This window comes from Periophthalmus magnuspinnatus, chromosome 6 (assembly GCF_009829125.3).
Source record: "Periophthalmus magnuspinnatus isolate fPerMag1 chromosome 6, fPerMag1.2.pri, whole genome shotgun sequence".
NCBI classification, from domain to species: domain Eukaryota; kingdom Metazoa; phylum Chordata; class Actinopteri; order Gobiiformes; family Gobiidae; genus Periophthalmus; species Periophthalmus magnuspinnatus.
The window spans coordinates 32,144,719-32,167,118 of NC_047131.1; the positions used below are offsets into that span (position 1 = coordinate 32,144,719).

Here is a 22,400-nt window from a genome sequence, read left to right on the forward strand (position 1 = left end):
AATTGAAAGGAATAATAATAATGATAATAATAATAACAATAATAATAAAACATAAAATTAAAAGGAATAATAATAATAATAATGATAATAATAATAATGATAATAATAATAATAATAATTACAATAATAATAAAACATAAAATTAAAAGGAATAATAATAACAATAATAAATATAAAATTAAAAGTAATAATGATGATGATGTTGATAATAATAATAATATGATGATGTTGATAATAATAATAATAATAATAATAATGATGATGATGATGTTGATAATAATAATAATAATAATAATAATGATGATGATGATGATGTTGGTAATAATAATGATAATAATAATAATAATAAATTGTTGGGGTCTACTCTGCAGCGATGGTTGAAAATTCCTAAAAAGAAACTTCAAAAATGGCGTCATAGTTTATACAGTTTTGCTTCTTCTCTTTTCTAAATCCATGCAGGACATTGTGTCTTTTATCTATCTTTTATTCATTCGTTCCATTCCCGGGACGTCCTGTGGTTTTCTCGACTAAAGTAAAATAAGAATAAACATTTAAAGGGACGTATGTAAAATGTTTGTAACCGTGTTGTGTTTAGATGGACTGACGTTTAATGAATGAAAATGAGCTGCTCCTCTGCCATTTTGAACAGGAAGTGTCTCTGTTTCTATTATTAAATCTGACATTTTGTGCTTGTGTCTGTTCTATCGTTTATATAGTTACAATCTACGACACTCGTGGATCATTATGTTAGAATTTACACATTTTAAATCACGAAATTCATCTAAAACGACTTAATAAAAGAGACAAATCCGCTGACTTCTGTGTTAGAAAACCGCGGCGTTCAGTAGGAGCTGATTTCGCTGTAAACGTCACCACAACAAAGAGTCATGCAGCTGCAGATCAGGCTAACGATCATTTGTATCATTTTATTGATTAAGAAAATAAAAGTGGAGCGCGGAGTAAATACGTCACAGTGGGCGTGGAGCGGTGGAGGTGAAAACGTGGCTTAATCGTCTTGAAAATGATCGATTAAAGCTGCTCTAAATCTCTCCAAACACGACTTTGAGAAGAGGAAACAACTATAACACGGTTAAAAGCTCCGATTTAAGCTTTATTATGGTTTACAATTTACAAAAACACCAAAGTCATGATCAAAATATGTTACAGTTTAACACAAATTCCACAAAAAAACTCCATTTTCCTTTGTACAAAACGAGCTCCAGAGCCTCTCACATCAAAATCATGAAATAAAATAAATCATAAACTGCATTTGACTAAACACCGTCCCTTTCTAATGTCCTTTGGTGATAAATGTCGGCCCGGGATGGATCATAATTATGTTTTAACTCAAAGTGAGACAGATGCTGAGATATCTCCCAGTGTGATTCTCGGAGACGCCGCGTGCCCGGGCCGTATAATATTTATGTGTTAATCGATACAGTAGCTGGATGACACCATGTCCCTGCAATGTTCTGTCATCATGATGGCTCACTAATTTTAGGAAGGGCCCGCTTTCTCCCGCTCCCTCTCCCCGGCTCAGAGACACTTTAATTTGGCCGTAAAAGCGCCAATCACCAGGTTCCTTCTTGTTCCTGGGGGAGGTCACCACGGGGCCAAGTCCATAGGAGGAAATATATTCACATAGTTCTCCTGGAGACACTGCTAACCCCTGACATCCCATTTGGGTTGTAATTTCATGTTGTTAAAGTGACAGGGACCCGGGTCTGTGCTCTTAAAGGGAGGGGCGAGGGGAGGGGCGAGGGGCGGGGCCGGGGGAGGAGCCGGGGGCGGGGCCAGGGGAGGGGCTTCTCCTCTGGTCAGGACTTTATGTTAATAATCTGTTAATTATTGTTTTTGTGCAAGAAACGTTTCAAAAGGTAAAAATAGTGTTTTGTCTGATTAGAACATCTCCTTTAAAGACACGTGTCTCTGATTGTGTGAAAAGTCTCTGATTTGTGTCTCTGATTCTCTGTTAAATGTCTCTTTTTATCAAAGTTCTGTCTGTGTTTAATCTGATCCACATCAGATCATAAACATGTGATGACCACAGCCCGGTGCAGACTCTCAGACTGGAGAGTTTTTCTGTTATGTTGTTGATGAATAAACCCTGTGTAAGTTCCTTTCCTCATGGCACACACAGGGTCTGATGTGTTAAATGAGCTGCCCCTCTGTGCGCAGCTGCGTAATAACGCACTCACACCTCTCTGTTCTCTCTCTGTTCTCTCTCTGTTCTCTCTCTTCTCTCAGCGGCTCTTCAGCCTGTGGTTCCTGTTCAGAGGGAGGAGGACTCTGGGAGGACTCTGGCTCTGGTGTCCGCCCTCTGACAGTTAAAGAGTTAACTGTGTGGTGGGTTTGACCCATTCCCCGCTGTGAGTGACGCGGTGCTCGCTCTTAACTTTGCCTGTTGCAGGAGCAGCTCCTGCTGGACTCGTGCTGTCGTCGCGTGTGTTTGTGACGCGCTCTCGCGCCGCAGAGACGCGGTTTCTTCTCCTCTTTCTCCTCTTTCTCCTCCTTCGCGTCTGTTCGTGTCACTTTGCCGTTTCGTGATCATGGTTTTAGTTTCCTTCCTCGGACTCCCCGGTGTCCTGCAGTTTAACCGGAGGCGTGAGCGTCTGTGAACAGAGCTGGATCTCCCCGGATACACGAGGCTTTATTCAGCACCAAGAGTTTGACCCTGAGCAGAATGCCCCGGAGGAAACAAGAAGCGCCCAAACGCGCCCCAGGTACGTTCACACGCGCACAGGTATGTCCCCGCGCGCTCCAGGTGTGTCCAAACGTGCGTAAAATGAGTCTGGGACAGAGTAAAGCTGCGTGAAGCTGCGGTGCACCTTTGTTTCGACCTGTTCACTGTCATTGCATTTCCGCTCTCAGCCTGTCCCTGTGCCACGGAAACATTCAGCCTCTACATCACAATAACAGGATAATAACATCTTAATAACATCTTAATCACACCAGAATCACACCACAGTCACATCACAGTCACACAGTCCCAGTTCTTCTGCGCTCGTTTGTTTGGAGGTTGGACTCGCGCGTGTAACTTTCTCGTCTAAAAGTTCTTGTTGGTGCAGATTGTCACATTAAAGTCGTGATCGTGGAGCCTGATTCTTCTGGATTAAAGTTGTGTGTGATTGAGGGCACATAAAGACCAGGGGCATGTTCTTTTCTGGGGCGAGAGAAAAGGGGCTTTGGCTCTTTTTGTCCTTTCTACTCGCCCAAGTAAAAGATAAACAATTTGTGGTCAGACAATGGAGTGTTGTGAGCTGGAAGGAGCCATAATGGACAGTTGCCATGTCGGATTTGACGGTTGATTGATTGGCTGTCATGCGCCTTTGATCTGATCCTCTCACATTTACATCAGAAAATCACTTCCCACCATGTGCCCCTGACGTCACGGGCCCAGTGTGTGAGACAGACACACACACACACACACACACACACACACACTGATGGTCAAGTGACTCAGAAAAGAGTGAGAGAAGAGGGACAAAGTGGTTTCACAGTCAGACATCATGCACACAACAGCGGCGCAGTCTTCCAGCAGAGAACATCACACTGCCATGTGCAGCTTGTTTCTGTGGGAGAGCGAGGGGGGAGCGGGGTTAGGGGTTGTAAAAGGAGCCGTGTGCTATGTAATGGAGGGGAGGAATGGGTTTGCTCTGTCAGACTGGGCCGTCACAACGGCTTTGTTTCATGTTTGATTTAATTGTCTCTCCCCTGACAGGCCCATTCATCAATGGCTTTAATGGTCAATCAGAGACAGGCTGAGTGAGTGCTCCCATTCTGTTTAGCCATAAGCTGGCCTGGGCTTTTATTTCATCAAAATGCCCCAGCCTAATGTACATGCTCACTGGCTCAGAGTGGCCGCGGGGAGCACATAAAGAATGACTGAAAGCTTTCTGATTTGAGATCAGTGAGGGATGCTTTTTCTCCATCTCCTCCTCTCTCCTCCCTTACTGCACGACTGCGTCTCTGTTGTCGAAGAAGAATAAAAGGCTGTAATATGGATCGTTTTGTGTTTTTAGAAAACAACTTTTCTCCCTGAAACCAGCCTCTTTGTTCATTCATTCATCTATTCATTTCTTCATTTTTTCGTGCTCCCCTTCCACCCTGTCACTCAGCCGCTGCAGCTGCAAGTTATAAAGTTGTCAACTGTTCAGTGGCACACAAAGGCTGATGATGAATTGATTGCAGCACAGAGCATGGTGATAGAGAGAGCAAAGAAAAGGATGACAGATGATGGGCCTTGATTAGGGACTTAGGGGGAGAGTCTGCCCACTGAAACCTTGAGACTTGCATGAAAAATCTGCCCCCCTCTCATTGTCTCTCTAACATAAAGTCTCTCCCAGCCTCCCCTGCTTCCTCCAGTGAGAGCGGCTTCTCTGCACTACAAAACTTGTTTTGCCTGCTTCATTAGCGTTAGTCCAATTAGCCATGAGGCTGATGGAGTCCTGACAGCCCCTGTGATTGGAGATGACAAGCTCGAGGTGCCCGCCCCAATGAGGTTTGCCACCACTTTGATGTAATCAACTTGATATTACACAGAGCCCTCGCCTTTGGTAGTGTTGTAACTCAATTTTGTGCTGCGGGTGACAAATGGGCCGGCGTACCTGGGTCAGGTCTGAGTGCTCTTAACAACTGAGGGCAGTGGGCCACGTAAACAGCCGGACAGCGAACCCTTCCTCCGCGGCCCCGGTCCGGAGCTGTCGAGGTGACGACAAAGTTAAAATGCCTAGAAATTCGGCATCGGTTTAAACGACACGTGAGGCGCGACCCCGCTGTTCAGGTGGAACGTGTGACGTGTGCAGCACGCCGCAGTGTGGCGTTCAGGTCAAAGGCTCCTCAGAGACACATGACATAATAGTGTAGGCTGCTTTTATAAAGCCCAGATCAGTCTCTGTGACAGAGCTGTTTGGTTTGGGCCTGTCTCCACAGCAGTCTCGTCTTTCTGCAGGGTCAGGGCGGCAGCTGCCAGATTGGCAGCCATCACTCATGTGTGTGTGTGTGTGTGTGTGTGTGTAAGCTGAAATCAGCCGCCTTCCTCTCTGATTTGTTAGCTTAGAGCTCAGAGTGCGTATGTGCGTTTGGCTTGTAATAGTGATGAAAGGAATTGTAACTGTAGACCACCTGCAGAGGTCAGACCATAATTCTCAGAAGCCGTTGAGCTTTCCTTCCAGTTTCTCCTCGGTCTTAACTGGTGCAGCACAAATGCTTAAAAAGAGAGATACAAGTGTTTACGGCACACATTGTGGACACATGCACACTGGCAGTAAAGTGAAATTAAGTGAGCCGTTGTTATCTCAAGGCTGCCTTCCTGTTGTTTATGTGTGAAGTCCTGACAGAGCCAGCAGGGGAGACTGGAATAGTTAAACTGACATACGGGCCGACTGTGTTTAGCCTTCTTTAACTGCCCCGCGCCCCTCCCTCTGCAGTTTTGTTTGCAGGTGCGAGCCCAGAAAAGTCTTTTGGCCCCATTGCTAATGAAAGTCCTAGACGCCGGTGAGCCTGAGTCACGTCTGTGATCTATGTGTCTGATAAGTGCATAGCTAATGAGTGGTGCGTACAGCGACTGATGGAGCGTTTCCCACAGGTATTGACAGATGCCTTTTTGTTTTGCCATAGGCCCTGACTCCATAAATCCTGGCTGTGTAATGATAACAGTGCCACCCTGCCAGGGAGTGAGAGAGAGGGGGGAGAGGAGGAGAACAGTGCGGGGGCGGTGAAATGGGCCTTCTATCCTTTTTAAGACTCACTTGGCAGATGTCAAGCCACAGGGACAGGCCATTGAAGAGCAGAAAGAGCAGCGTAAGTGCAGTACTAGTGTCACAAATAGAAAAGCTCGGCCGTACACTCTTTCAGTTGGTCTTTCACCGACTGTTGTCTGGGTTTTTGTAAAAATAGTCCCCGCGTTGTTGTGATAGATGCAGCTGCACTGTGGTGACAATCGGCCGGATCCCCCTCCTGGTCCCAGAGCCGGGCGGGATGTGTGTGCTCTTTTCGGGGGGAAGCTGAGCCGCTCTGGTCTTTAGGGGTCCTGAAACCCAATCCAGGAGGAGAATAGGCCGGCCATGCCAGAGAGCCGATTTCCTTTTCAACACTCTCATTTATCACTGACCCACCCTTCGCTCCTGACACTCTGACGTGTGTCATTTATCAAGCAGGCTTTAGCAGACACACAGAGGAGGGAGGGGGCAGCGAGGAGAGAGAGAGAGCACAAAACAAGACAGAGACTGGACTCAGAGCAACAAAGAGCAGGACAGGAATGGAGAATGAGGTGCAGTCAGTGGAGACACTGTCACTGTCTGCCTGTCTGCGTCTCCGAGCTTTTCCAGGATGAAATGAGTTTCCTCGGGCCCAAGAGGAGAGGCGTTTGGGAGGGGAGATGTTTTGGAGATGACAGAGCAGATTGAGTTACACCGACTTGTGTTTTGATGAGTGACAGAGTGTTCTTCTGTGACGCGTCTCTGTGACACGTCCGTATGAAGCCGAGACATGTTTTGTAACCCCAGTAAGAATGACGGTGTTTGTTTGTGAGCCTCTGCACACGGCCCTCTGAGCCTCTGCACACGGCCCTCTGAGCCGCGTGTGCGCTGGTCCATATGGCGTCAGTGTTTAATGTGAGCGTAGATGTGTGCCTCTCCCTGATGAGCCGAGCTGACAGGTATCACTCATGCAGCTGCCTGGCCTTTAAATGAACCCGGCTGCTCGCCTCTCTCGTGGCCCTAACAGGCTCTCTCCAAGATGGATGCTTCTTTAAAAATCAGATTAATGATGGATACCAGGCTTATAGTGCCATTTATCATGAAGAATATTATTTAGGCCGGCCGTGTATGGCTGTAACTGGAGAGCCAGGACGAGGAGAAGCAGGGTGGAAAGCCTAAGACAGACACTCACTGTGTGATGGATGACTGAGCGCTCTCTCTGAGTGTTACTAGACACCAGCGCCGCAGCAGTAGGCCATAATCAGATAGCCCAGGGATGTTTATCCCGCAACTACACTACCCAGATTGCCTTGCCTGGAGGGTTGTTTTTATGAAAGGTATAGTCGATCATTATTATCGTCTTCAGAAAGTGAGTGGAGCCATAAAAGTGAGAGGATACAGGCAGAGTGTTTTTGGAGATTATTGGTATGTGTGTGAATATCTTCAGATGAGCGTGATTGTAACGACTCGCCGCGTCCCTTTGCCCTACACGATGATGAATAAAAGAGTACAGTGAGAGGTCAGGCCAGGGCCAGCTCCACGGCTGCTCGTTTTGTTTTTTCGTCCGGTTCCTCTGTGGCTTCTGCCTCCTACACGCTCTGTGATTTATGGTGGCCATCCATCTTAAGGCTGCGTCCATCACCTCCTCGTTGCTAGGCGATCATGGAGCAGCTGCGGTCGTGTTCCCGGGTTTTGGGGTGTCCCGTTCCCGACTCCAACCCGCCCACCTCGGCTCTGCCTTAACCGTTTTCACAGAAGATGGACAAATAACAAGTACGAAAACGTGGTTAATGTCACACACGGCGAAGCTTTTTCAAAAGTTTTACAGTTGACAGTTTAACAGGGGTCAAAGGTCAGGAGGGCAACAGGTCGCATCAGGCTCTGTCCAAAAGTGAGGTTTGTGAAGTGAGAATAAAAATGTGGTATTTTAATCGTGAGGGACTTGTGTAACATTCTGTGTCCAGTGCAACAAAACAAACATTTAAGAAAAACAAACCTGAGACGTGGACGAAGTGAAAAATATCAACAATATTATGAACGTTTTGGTGAAGTTTATAAAAAATAAAATGAAAAATAATATTATAAGGAAAGAGAATAAAAGTGTTTAGTGAGTCCTTTTATATTTGTCTTACGTTAAAACCTAAACTGACTCATTTAAAGCCACAGTTCTTCACCTTTTCACACAGAGAGGAAAGAAATGTAATGTTTTGAAGCTTCTGAGAGGTTAAAGGTCAGACGGTTTGTTGTGACTTGATCATGGTTTGGATGTTACACAGTGTGAGATGTGGTTTAAATACACAAATGTTTAAGGTGATACTATTAGAGAAAAAACACACAACGACAATGTCCCTGTGGTTAATGTTTAGAACTTAGAAAATAGTTTTGCTCAAATAAATCGTCTGTTTTCTGATCATGAGCTTTTCTGTTTTATGTTTTTAGTTAATGATAAACAGCTCCATGTTGTTGTTGTTGTTGTGTTGTTGTTGTTGTTGTGTTGTTGTTGTTGTGTTGTGTTGTTCATATTTCCGTGTCAGGTTGGTGTTTCTCCTTCAGATGATTCAGAATCTGATGAATAGACTTTTTTGGTTCAAAGTTTTAACCTGAATTTAGTCCAAATGTAAAAAATATGACCCACAACAGCAGAAAACGCACAACTGCACAGACACACAACTGAACAGACACACAACTGAACAGACACACAACTGTACAGACACACAACTGTACAGACACACAACTGCACAGACACACACTGCACAGACACACAACTGTACAGACACACAACTGCACAAACACACAACTGCACAGACACACAACTGCACAGACACACAACTGTACAGACACACAACTGTACAGACACACACTGCACAGACACACAACTGCACAAACACACAACTGTACAGACACACAACTGCACAGACACACAACTGCACAGACACACACTGCACAGACACACAACTGTACAGACACACAACTGCACAAACACACAACTGCACAGACAGACACTCTACACAGACACACACTGCACAGACACACAACCGCAGACACACACACTGCACAGACACACAACCGCAGACACACACACTGCACAGACACACAACCGCACAGGCACACAACTGCACAGACACACACTACACAAACACACAACTGCACAGACACACACACACTGCACAGACACACACTGCACAGACACACACACACACTGCACAGACACACACTGCACAGACACACACACACACTGCACAGACACACACTGCACAGACACACACTGCACAGACACACAACTGCACAGACACACACTGCACAGACACACAACTGTACAGACACACAACTGCACAGACATGCACACTGCACAGACACACAACTGTACAGACACACACACTGCAGAACCCAGCACACTGAACACACACACACCTTTCACTCAGGAAAATGTGTGTATGTATGTGTGTGTATGTGTGTGCGCAGGTGTCTGTGTAGGTGTGTGTATGCATGTGTGTTTGTCTGCATCTGTTTGTGTGTGTGCTTGTGTGAGTGTGTTTCTCTGTATGTGTGTGTCTCTGCATGTGTGTAAGTGTGTCTTTGCAATTGTGTGTGTGTGTCTGTCTGTGTGTCTGCATGTGTGTAAGTGTGTGTCTCTGCAATTGTGTGTGTGTCTGTGTGTAGGGGTGTGTCTGCATGTGTGTGTGTGTACTGCAAGAGAGCAAATATATGTGTGTATCTGTCAGTATATGTGTGTGTATATGTGTGTGTGTATCTGTTAGTATGTATGTGTGTGTGTATGTGTATCTGTCAGTATGTGTGTGTATCTGTCAGTATATGTGTGTGTGTATCTGTTAGTAGGGGTGTGTGTGCGTGTGTGTGTCTGTCAGTATGTGTGTGTGTATCTGTCAGTATGTGTGTGTGTGTGTGTGTGTGTGTGTGTCCGTCCTGTCACATTTCAAACTCTGTTACGTTCTCGTCACTTCTCTTCAGATAAACGTCGCGTCACAAACGAGAGAATCTCAGTGAACACATTTTTAAATAATCTGAATCACAAAAGTCCTGAGCCGCAACAAAATCAGAAGAAACCGACAATTACAGGAGTTATTTATCCAACTCCACATCGTTTCACATAAAAAAACGTATAAAATCTCCGCAGTATTGCAAAGAAAACGAGCCTAAAATCTGCCGTTCGTCTTTAATAAACTGAACTTCGTGTGGGTTACGGGGTCACGGTCCCCACGATTCTCACACAGTTTGGCTCATTTTGGTTCAAACTTTGTCCAAATTCAGGCGGAAACGGAGCGAATCAGAGCCGTTTTTTGGGGAAGTCGATGTAAAATTTTGCAGTAAATGCTTCACGACACGTACGTTTTTGTGTTTGTTTGTGTTTTGCGTCGTTCCCGCTCCTGTTTTGTTTCCACGTTTTATTTATTCCTCCACGTGATCGTCCTGTCCAAAGTCTCTCACACGCACAGTCTTTGCTCCCCGACTCCACGCAGACAATTAAACTATTTCTATCCGTTTTGTCCCGCGTCTCCCTCCTCCTCCTCCTCCACGCCGCCGCCGCCGCACCTCCACGCCTCTCACCCGCTCTCCTCCTCGTCAAGGTTCAGCCCAAAGCTTCGCCCGAGGCCACGCCGATGTCTCTGTTTTTCCCATCTCCCTCTTCTCCGCACATCCTGCACTACAATCGGCGGACACCGTGTATTCACAAAAACCATTAGGGGGTCGACGACGCACACACACACACACACACACACAAATAAACCGACAAAAAAAAAAAAAAAAAAACACACACCAGGAGAGATTTGAAAAAGTGAGAGCGCTGGAAGAATGCGGCTCCTCGTATCTGCCGGACAATTAGGATTTAACGTCAAGACGCGTTAGCTTTACAAAATGGCCACCGCCGCGGATCACCTGTTGCACATTTTCTCGTGGGACTTTTTCCGGGGATCAAAGCGGGACCACGTTTGATTGTTCCTTGACAAATGTGTACAACAAGAAGGCATTTTAGGTATGTCAGTGATCCGCGGCGCTTTGACAGAATGAGGCCTGGTTTTGGACTAAATTATTCTAATCTATTTAAAGAGGTTTGGGTTTTTTTGCGGGGGCTTCTGGGAAACTTGAGAAGGGAGAGTGAGTGGAAGTCGCAGGGTGAGACCGGTGGGACGCAGGGGCTGATTGAGGTGACTTCCTGTGCTTAAAGTTTGTTGTCGGGAGTCGTTTCCTGTCAGGAGGAACCCCCCGCTGAGGCGCCATGTTGGTTTAAGGACGAGCGAGGACTGGGTGAAAATGTGGGACGTGAGTCAGAGCGGAGACGGGGAGAGGTCACACGTTTGTGCGAGTTTTCACTGTTAAACACAACGACGCTCGATCAAATTTAGGTGAGCGGTTTCGAAATGGAGGTGAGCGATACGATACAGATGGTTTGGGATAACGCTGATAAGATTTGTCCATAATTTTAGGCTGATATTGATTATTATTTTCCTCAAATTACGTCATTTCTTTTACTACAAACTCCCTCCAAGCTCCTTTTTTTACCACACACGTATAAAAACAGCCGTGTTGCCATTTTTTGCGCAGTTTTCTCTTCGTATTTTAGCGTAAATTTAAAGCGTTTTGTGTGTTTTTCTGCAGCGGATCAACGAAAACGAGATAAACACGATATCGGAGACGCTAAACGCTCCAAATATCCACCAGATGTATCCGCAAATCGATAAATATCAGTCCGTGTCAAGCGTAAATCAGTTTATTCTTTTGATTTCGAAGTATTTCTCAAAAACGCGAGGCGAGCGTGCGTTTACGAGCGCGCACACGAACATGAAAAGTCGGCGCGGTTCGTCATAAACTGGACATAAAAACTAAGCTGTTAGTAAATCAGACGATCAACTTTGCTCCTCGTAAATGGCGGGAACGATTATTGCGATAATTAAAGATTTTGTTTCCATTTCCATCGTCGGAAGCGTCCATTTTGACTCCGCGGGTTTGTTTTGTTTAGTAGAACCACAGGGACTTATGGGAGGAGTCAAACCTCAAACAGTCTGAGTGTGTGTGTGTGTCGTGTGTGTGGACGAGTCGTAGTCGTCGTCGTCGTCGTCGTCTTCGTCCTTCTCTCGTCTGAACCAGTGCAGCTTCAAAGACGAGTGAGATATTTAAGCCAACATGTGATCCTAATGTCCTCCCTGCTCCATCCGCCCCATAATCAAACATGACAGGCTTCATTTACACCGCATTTTTCTGCAAGTCTAGATGTTTCTGTAGCGTTCGCCGAGCCGTCCCCCGCGCCCACGTTTCACCGAGGCTCACGTGAAACTGTTATGTTGTTTTTTTTTTACTATTTTATTTACTTTTTGTGTTGTTTTAAACGCCGCACGTGGCTCTGACGCTCAGACTTAAGCTTAAACAGTCTGAGTGTTTCATTTGTTTCATTTATATTTAGACTAAAGCTCAGATTAAAACAAAAATAACATGTTTTGGACCAAATGCATGAACTGAACAGTTATTAACATGAAAACAATCCCAAAACTAAGGATATTAGTGTTGGTAAAGTGGTGTAATATACATTTTTTGCACCTTTACTCGATATAAATGTGTTTAGACTTTTACTATCTGCTGTTTTTGCTTTGTCAGACTTAAAATAATAATAATAATCTTAGCAAACACTGAGGATTTACTGTAATTTCATCATTTTTTTTTCACTTGGACCCATTTTTCATCCGTGTTTATATGTTTTTATGTGCGTAGTTGTATTATTTAATCACACAGACACAACACAATCCCATGTTTTTTGTTTTCCCAGCGTCGCAGGTCCCATATGTCGAGCACTTCCTGGTTATGAATAAGTAACTTGATTAAGTAACTTCTGTGGCAAATCTTGCAGTTAATTTGGCAACATGTTTCTTGTAGCTAAAGTCTTTTATTGACGCTGTTTTGGAGATACTTTTGGACGATATTTGGACTTTTTCGTGTATCGGATACTTTGTTTTGATCGATCTGAAGCCTCAAAATGCACAAAATGTTTATATTAACACTTTAAAATAGAAATAGTGGAACAAAATGTTAGTTTGAGACACAATCCTCTGTTTTCTTTGTGTTTACAGTGGCTACTTTTGCTTTACTTTCTTATTTTTGTACTTTTCTGAAGATTTGCGCCGTGAAGGTTTGACTAAATAACTTTTCTCGCTCATTAAGTGTTTCATTGCTCTATTCCAGCTCATGTTTATTAAAATACTTCACATATAAGGAAGTGTTTTGAGAGAAATCCTCCTTTAGGCTGATCATCGTTTCTCGTCTACATTTTCTTAAATATTATTACGTAATCGTGGCCTTTGCACACACTGATACAGCACATGTCCCTGGTGTTTAATCACATTTGTTCTGCACATTTGTCTTTATATTTCTTTGCTTTTATACGATAGTGGAGAGGTTTGGAATAAGTGACCTCTATGGCTCATTTTGCAGTTCTTTTTGCAGTATTTTTCTTGTAATAGTGGTAGTATTATCAGTAGTGTGTGTGTTATATATAATGTGTATATTATGCAGCAAAGAAGTGTATATTTTTTTGCTTTTATACAAAAATACTGATGCATAAATGTGAATAAAGGCATGTTTTTATGACAGACAGGTGTATATCTCAATTTGTCGACATATCGAGCCGATATTTGGACTTTTTAACGTATCTGTCTTAAGCGTATCGGCCTTAAATGTCCAGGATAATCCGATATTTTGTAAATAACGTAAATAAATACATTGCAGTTTAAAATGTGTTATTGTGACAGACCCTGGTGTTTAATCACATTTGTTCTGTGCATTTGTCTTTATATTTGTTTACTTTTATACAACAGTGGAGAGGTTTGGAATACGTGACTTCTATGGATAATTTTGCATTTTTTTTTGCAATATATTTCTTGTAATGGCAGTGGTATTATCAGTAGTCTATGGATTTTGAACATGCAGCAAAGAATTGTGTATTTTTTTTGCATTTATACAAAAAAAAATGGTGTATAAATGTGAATAAAGGCATGTTTTTAAATGACGCAAATGTTTTTTAATGACACCGTGTTAGAGGTAGGAGTATATCTCGATTTGGAGATATATCGAGCTGATATTTGGACTTTTTATGGTATCATCCTTAAATCTCCAGCATACATGGATATTTTGTAGATAATATAATGCACGTAAATAAATGAGTTATCGCGACAGGCCTCTGCACACACCGGCACAGCCCATGTCCAAACCCTGGTGTTTAATCACATTTGATCTGCACATCTGTCCAAACCCGTGATTGAGTTTTCCGCCGTGTACATTTTGTCTCCGGAAATCCAGCTCTGTGTCATTGTTAGGATTCATAAAGACTCATGTTAAACCAGTAAAGTACAGACACGGTTACACACACAGTCCTGGATTAATCGTAGTTTGTTTCCTTGAACCCTATTACAAAAACACATGTCTCGCAGCTCTCGTGTAATCATCGCTGAAAACCTTTGTGAGCAGAGATAACCCTTGGGACGTATATATACAAGAGGTGTGTGTGTGTGTAGAGCCAGTTCCTGCTTAATCAGCCGGCGTCCCTGCCCCTCTCCCTGTTGTTCCGACGGCCACAGCAGCACTGCAGTATTTCTATCAGATCATGTGCGCTCTCGTCTGCGGCCCTTGTGTTTATGAAAATGATCCTCTCTTGGAATGCGTCCTGCGTGCCAACGTGTCGCTGTCTTTGCTCACATCCACGGGCGTGTGTGCGTTTGCTGTCATAAGTAAATGAGGAGTTTTATTAATAATTACATACTGGAGTTAAGGTAACGTTAGGCCTGTCACTGTAATCTCTGCATTGACGTGAAGAAGTGAGAACTGTGGAGCAGTGTGTCTGGACGAGGGCGTTGTGTGTGCATTTTCTGTGGAATAAGTGGCTTCTGTGGCTAATTTTGCAGTACTTTTTGCAGTATATTTCTTGTAGTAGTGGTAGTAGCAGTATAAGTGTGTGTATTTTGAACATGCAGCAAAGAATTGTGTATATTTTTTTGCTTTTACACAAAAAAGACTGATGTATAAATGTGAATCTAGGCATGTTTTTAATGACACTGTGTTAGAGACAGGTGTATATCTAGATTTGGCGATATATCGAGCCGATATTTGGACTTTTTAGTGTATCTGCCTTAAGTGTATCGACCTTAAATCTCCAGCATAGTCCGATATTTTGCAAATAATCTAAATAAACACATCGCACTTCAGAATTTGTTATCGTGACAGACCTATGCACTTAACAGCCCATGTCCAAACACTGGTATTTAATTACGTTTGATGCGATAAATCGAGCTGATATTTGGACTTTTTAGTGTATCTGCCTTATGTGTATCGACCTTAAATCTCCAACATAGTCCGTTATTTTATTTTGGTTGATCTGTTGCTCAAAAATACAACAGATAAAGCTGTATATTAACACTGTATTACAAAGATAGAGCGGAAAAACATGACTACACAGCCCTTTTTTATGTTTATGCATTAAAAACAGGTCTTGGGGGGAGTTTAAATGACATAATTTGTGGAAAATAATCAGAATCGGCTCGAAATATCAGCTCAGAAATATCGACAGAGCTAATCGTCCATCGACTGCTCCGGATTCTAAACAATTAGCATCGTATCAGCCGTGAAAAACACATATCAGTCTCTCTCTATGCTGTAAAAATGAGGTTTATTGTGATTATATTATTGCTATTGCTAAGTATTTCCACATAAACATTGCAAGATTATACCGTGCTGCACAATGTGTCATCGCACCAGGCCTAGGTGACACGGGACTGTGGCTTTACCCTCGCGTTTTGGGTGTATATACTGTTACTATGCGGCGTGGCTATGGTGGGGATTGGGTAAAAGTGCACAAAAGGATCCTTCATGGGAGCTAATGATTCTTGTCTCGTCTCCACATGGCATCGGCTCACTTCATCATCACGAGAACACTCTCACTAGGAGAACTCATACATTGGCCCTGCACCATATGCTGAGATATTAGTTAAGACTGCGTTCAAGAGTATTGTTGTATTCATAATCGCCATCTTTTTGAGTCTAAGTGAGCCTCTTTGCTGCCATCACCTTTTATTAGCTTGATAAATCACCTCTGTTGTCAGTCAAGCCAGGGAGAATAATTGGATGTGGTTGTCGCCCTGTGTGATGGATTATCAGTCATTGGGGATTAAATTAACAGATAGTGCTCAGACATAATGGTTTTTGTTTTGCATTTTAAATTGCCTGGGAGCCCACCAAGACTCACTGGGTTTTTATAGCAGGCGCGTTCGGACCTTTCTCTGTGACAAATGAAGAAAAACCCATAGGGCAGCCAGTTTATTCATATGAATTGTAAAACATTTATGACTGCGCACAGAGACAGGGCCATGAATCTGCTAACATGATGTGAAATCGGGGATGGCAATTTTTGATGAAAGCGGTAGACAACGTGAAGAAATGTGTGGAATATTTTTGGGTTGAAAACGGGAAAGGTGACCTGACACGTTGGTCGAGCGATGTGGCCGCGGCCTGATGCGAGCCGACGTCTGTGACCGGCTCGTCAGCGCGCAAACGCATTAGGCGCCTCGTCCTGGCTGCGTTTCCTCTTTCCAATGAGAATCTGACACAAACACAGAGAACGGCGCTGAACTGGAGGGGAGCGCGGCTGCAGCTACGGCGCACATTTCACTGTGGCGTGTTTGCCCGAGCGTGAGAGATTTACCTCCTCTCCTTTCCTCCATCCGGCAGACCCCTCCCACACCTCCAGTTCACATTATCATAATTGTGTCCAGAACATGAGGGGCCAGGGAAGTGATCATGTCATTTTATTTACACCCTGCTTGGCCCTTTTTACAAACGACATGCCACTAACTGCCAAGCGGACTGGGGCCCGACGACATCTTTTGATCAGGCCTGTCGTGGCCTATCAGCGGAGAATGGCAGGTAATGGATATCCAGTGACGAACCAAATCTCCGGGAGGATGGAGAGTGGGGCGCACCTGCCAGGTCTCCATTAGGCTGGCCTCTCGCTGGGCTGCTGCTGACTCTGCCCCTAGGGCCCAAATCACAGCAGCGCCAGCCGCATGGCTGCCTACAGATTGGCTGTTAGCACTGGAAATGAGAGTTATTTCAGCTATGACATTTTTGTTTAGACTGGACGCGTGTGCACGGGGCAGTTTGGGGAATGAATGATTTCGGGTATGTGGACCTCCCCAAACAGAAGTAAAGCCTGTTCCTCAGGGCTCTGTGTTTGCCCAATGTTTCCAGTGAATGTGGACATCATTTGTTTATCCTTAACTGGAGTGGACTTGTGAGTAAGATGGACAGGAAGTAAAAGAGACATACCAGAGAATGAGTGAGCCGGCTCTGGGTGCGGCCACATGACCAGTATCGAGGAGGGTCCTCCTAACTTATGCATCATGTTTGTCTGAGTTCAGCTCTGTGACGGGCTGCTTATGCATCACACTCTCACCACAGTCTAATGTCAAACTGATTTTACCTTGAGTGTGTTGTGTTTCAAACAGAGCTTCTTTTGTTTGGCCTGTGGGCTTCATCAATGGGATGTGGAGGGTGGAGAGACATCCTGCTGTCAGAGGTCGAGTTCATGAGACCGAGGCACACATACGCTTCACTGTTGTAGTCACACGCATTGATCACATGTTTTAAAATACTTTTCAGACTCTTCAGTAATGGCTAAGCTCAACATATTAAAGCACTAATGAACCCACTTAACACTGTTGGATATCAATCCACCGTGTCAAGATGTCATCATCCAAAATGTGACGTCTCTTTCTGAGTATCTCCTGATTGTGTGTATGTGTGTGTAATCAGAGAAGAGGCAGATGAAGAGGCGTCAGACATATTAACTGACAGATGGAGGTTGATCCAACTCATTTATTACCCCAGAGGAGAATGCCACAGTGAGATTGGGCTTCATTAATTTCAGATTTAGTTTTCATTTCAAGCTGTTGCGCCCTGAGATAAATAAAATGGTGCATTATGTTTTTGCCAAGATATTTCTTTTTTGTTTTCCTCCGATAGAAGGAGTGAAAAGAAGGGAGGCATAAGTTCCGTGTGGCTGGGGTAGTATATAAATACAGGCTCGCCTAGAGGAAAATAACACCTCAACGGTTGATGAGGTGAAATGGGATGACTGTAATTTCTCAGCTCAGCTTTAAAGGCTCCCACACAGATGGCTCATTTATCCCTGGGAGTCCTCGGGCACACATAGCAGGAAAACTTTTTCTGCAGTTATTCTAACAGCGTGTTTACTCCCTGCAATTTAACTCATCTCTTTCTTTTGTCCCTTTGTCTTTATCTTACAGCCTATTCCCCTGAGGATGTGGTGGAGCAGAGCGTGGACACGGAGGAGGCTCGTGATGGTGTCCGGTCGCCGGCCCCTCAGGACGACCTTCCCACAAAAGAGGAGTTTGATGATCAGAGCGAAGGCCCGGCCAAAGACCAAGCCTGTGAGCGTGACTCTGCTGGAGGGACAGAGCTCTCCGGACAGGACATGGACAGTGAATCACATGTGAGTGAGACGAGCGATTGCCTGTCTGACTTTGAGAGCCCCCCCAGAAAACCGGAGCTGGTCACAGCACCTTTGAACGGGGGCGCCAAGACTCCCCCTATAGGCATGGACACTCTGGAGCAGATGAAGGCCATCTACTCCAGCTTTCTCAGCACCTCCTTCTGGTCACCCCTGAACTTGAATTCCACACAGTCCCCGACACAACCAGCCCCCGCCCCCACTGAAAAACCCACCCGCAGCAACAGCACTAGCAGCAGCAGTAGCAGCAGCAGCAGTAGTTATGACTGGCACCAGTCCGCTGTGGCTAAAACACTACAGCAGCAGCCTCCCCAAAGTCGCCACAGCTCTCAGACTGAGCCCAGTCTGTTCAGTACAGTTCAGCTTCACAGGCAGAACCCAAAGCTGTTCGGCTCCTTATTTACAGGGGCCAGTAAATTCCGCTGTAAGGGCTGCAGCGCTGCTTACGACACTCTAGTGGAACTGACAGTGCACATGAATGAGACAGGCCATTACAGAGATGATAACCAGGACAAAGCAGGCGCAGGATCCAAGCGCTGGTCCAAGCCCCGCAAACGCTCTCTACTGGAAATGGAAGGGAAGGAAGACGCAGAGAAAGTCCTTAAGTGCATGTACTGTGGCCACTCGTTTGAATCTCTCCAAGACCTGAGTGTCCACATGATAAAGACCAAACACTACCAGAAAGTGCCCTTAAAGGAGCCCATGGCCCCTGTGGCAGCCAAAATCATATCTAATAAGAAAAGGGGGCTTGTTGGTTTGGATCTGACTTCTTCTCGGACGAAAGAAGAAACCCCCAAACCTAAAACAGAGCCGAGTGAATCCTCTCAAAAAACCTCCTCTTCGGCCTGTACTCCTTCTAGTAACCGCTATGGCCACCAGAACGGGGCTAGCTACGCCTGGCAGTTTGAATCTAACAAATTACAAATCCTGAAGTGCATGGAGTGTGGAAGTTCACATAACACACTGCAAGAACTGAGAAGTCACATGATGGTGACAGGACATTTCCTAAGGGTGACTAGCTCAGTTGGAAAGAAAGTTAAAACACTCCCGGAAGCCACCTCCCCTAATCCTGCAAGAGTCACAAGTCCCACCGAACATAGGGTCCAATCTGTGCCCCTTGCCCCGACCACTTTCTCCCCCACACCCCTTCAAACCCCTCCCGCTACTTCTCCTCCTCTCTTAGAAGTAAAAAAAGAGGAGGTGGAAGAGGAATGCACTAAACCGGAAACTGACACAAAAGAAAAGTTTGTTTCAGTCTTGGCTGGAAAGGAAGAGGCTGTGGAGAAGGAGGAGAAATATGACATTTCAAAATACAGCTATCTAACAGAAGAAGACTTAAAGGAGAGCCCAAAAGGAGGCGTTGATATTCTTAAATCATTAGAAAACACTGTTACCTCAGCTATCAACAAAGCCCAAAGTGGAAACCCAAGCTGGGGCGGTTACCCGAGTATTCACGCAGCCTACCAGTTCCCCAGTGCCCTTAAACTCCAACATGGCAGCCTGGATAAGAACTCCCCAATTAAGTTTTTGTTCAACGGAGGTAGCACAGTCCCCTCTATCGCCAAGAACCAGCCCCTTATTTCTCCTCCTCTTACACAATCCTCTCCCTTTTCCAACAACAACTTCCAAGCAATGGAGGACTTAGTGAAAAAAGTGTCAGAGAAAGTAGCCAAGGTAGAGCAGAGAGTGAAGCAGTGGTCACCTAAGCTAGAAAACAATCACTCTCCCTGTAGTAGTGAAACCGGAGATTCACACAAAGGTGGGGAGTCTCCGGGGGAGTGGAGGGCGGTCACTCCAGCCAATAGTGACAAGGGAAGCCATAGCGACCGCGCATCCCCGGTAACAGAGCCCAAGAGGGAGGCAGAGGCCAAGTCCCCGCTGATTTCTAGTCTCAAAAGCAGCACAGCAATTATCACTGGCCACGCTCCTCCAGAACAGCCTTTCGTCAACCCTTTAAGTGCTCTTCAGTCCGTCATGAACATTCATTTAGGGAAGGCAGCCAAGCCCTCGTTGCCAAACCAAGATCCCCTGAGTCTACTCTCGAGACTTAGCCAGAGCATGGCCGAAAAAGCTGCAGTGGCCACGCCCCCCTCCCAGACCAAAAAACACGAAAGCGTAGCCGACAATAGCATGTGTCTACCCTGCGACGACCAACCCATGGACCTAACTAAAGGGAAGAGCGACAGGAGCAGCTCCGCGTGTCCCGCCCCCTCGACCCCATCCTCAACCGCCTCCTCCATCTCGCCAGCGTCCCTCGTCACCCCGGCCAAGCTAACCGTAGTATCTCCGTACACTTCTAGCAGCCCGCTACACGAAAACGCTCTGTCAGATATCTCGGACATGCTCAGAAACCTCACGCAGTCGAACCACGTCTCCAAACCGCCCTCCCGTTTGCGAATCCCTGACAAAGTAGAGCTGGCGGGATCTACCCCTGACGACGACGACGCGACTCTTCACGGTCACAAACGCAAAGGCCGACACTCAAATTGGAACCCCCAGCACCTACTCCTCCTACAGGCCCAGTTCGCCTCAAGTCTTCGGCAAACGTCTGACGGAAAGTACATCATAAACGACTTAAGCCCGCAAGAGAGAATGCACGTGTCTCGCTTCACCGGCCTTTCGATGACCACTATTAGTCACTGGTTGGCCAATGTTAAATACCAACTTAGACGGACTGGACGGACCAAATTCCTCAAAAATCTGGATTCTGGTCAGCCGATATTCTTCTGTAGTGACTGCGCTTCACAAATTCGGACCCCGGCGGCGTACGTGTGCCACCTGGAGGCTCACTTGGGGTTTAAAATCAGGGACTTGGCAAAACTGTCTCCCAAACAGACTGCAAGGGACTCTCACGCTCTCACTGACAAACTGGTGCCCCTGGATTCCTTCCTCTCCTCGCAGTCGCTCGATGACTGCAGTAGCAACGGGGCTGTGTACCACTGCCAGCTCTGCGTCCGTAAATTTGCCACTAAGCACGCCATCAAGCTTCACCTCAGCAAGAGCCACGGGAAGTCTCCGGAGGACCATCTGCTGTATGTGTGCGAGTTAGACAAACACTAAAGTACTGTAGAAAGAGAAAATACCAAGTCTCTTTAGAGAGTCTATATACGTACAGTGTGATAATGCACAAAGACGCCACAAACTGCTGTTCAGATGTCAGCACAATGTGTTTACACGTGTCAACCATTTCTCAATTCCATGTATTTCACAACAAAAAAAAAAAAAACTGTCACTGTCAAATATATGTTGTAGGTGAGAGATTTCCAGCTCGGTGTCAGCTTTGTCGTTCCCTCACTATAATTATCTTAGGCTGAACCCGGTGAAGCTCTTGTCGAGAAGGCCAGCTAATAACTTGAAGTATTTTAACTTAATTTATTTTGTATTTTTGTGACTCAGATTTGCTGATAGACTGCATGTTCTAAACTGCATTTGTACAGTCCTGTCAAGTCTAAATTTCAAATCCTTTTCGACTGCCCCAAAATAGCCAAACACCTGGGAGAGCTCCTTGAAAAGTGTTTGCCAAACAAAACTCTTTTGCCTGTTTTTATAGTTTCTCTTTTGGTTCTGCTGATTGTAAAAGCTGCCTTGTTCTTTATCACTGAGTAAGGGGTGCTCCGAATCCAGGTCTGTGTAAAAATGTACATATATAGTGTATAAGCTTACGACGTAATGTTTAAATTATGCATATTTTACTTGTTATATTTCCTAATTTAAAAGGATGACTATCCACTGGTGCAGAGCCTTTCAAGAAGATGACAAAGGACATTGTTTTGCACAATAGTTTTATAAATGTTATTTGATAAAAAAAAAATACAAATATGTTAATGCCTTGTGCTTCTATGATTAAATTGAATTAACTGCTGCATAAAAGAGTTTTGTTGGTTTCATTATTTTTAATTCAAGTAACAAAGAGGAATGTTCTCTGTTGTCAAACTGCTGGGAGTTACAAATCCATATCCTTTTCCATTCACTTGTCTCCACTCCCAGAATTTGTCTGAATGTTCTGCTGTGTGTCGTTGGGGGAGAGGACTCGAGAGGTGCGAGCCGTGCCACTGCCTGCAAGGCGTCTGGCAGGTGGTGTGTGCTGCATGTAAACCACCAGATGTTTCTGAAACGAGCCACTGGAGGAGGAGGGGGAGGCGGGCGGCAACAGCAGGCTGAGTGGGCTGATTACC

At 45.1% G+C, this 22,400-nt stretch overlaps 1 protein-coding gene across 1 annotated transcript; it reads left to right on the plus strand.

Annotated features, from left to right (window-relative positions):
• Positions 1-2,416: 2,416 nt before the first annotated feature.
• tshz3a (teashirt zinc finger homeobox 3a) lies at positions 2,417-22,095 on the plus strand. Its single transcript, XM_055222628.1, has 2 exons — positions 2,417-2,723; positions 18,002-22,095. Exons 1-2 carry the CDS (start codon positions 2,684-2,686, stop codon positions 21,283-21,285), a joined length of 3,324 nt encoding a protein of 1,107 aa, XP_055078603.1. The 5' UTR covers positions 2,417-2,683; the 3' UTR covers positions 21,286-22,095.
• The last annotated feature ends 305 nt before the right edge of the window (positions 22,096-22,400 follow it).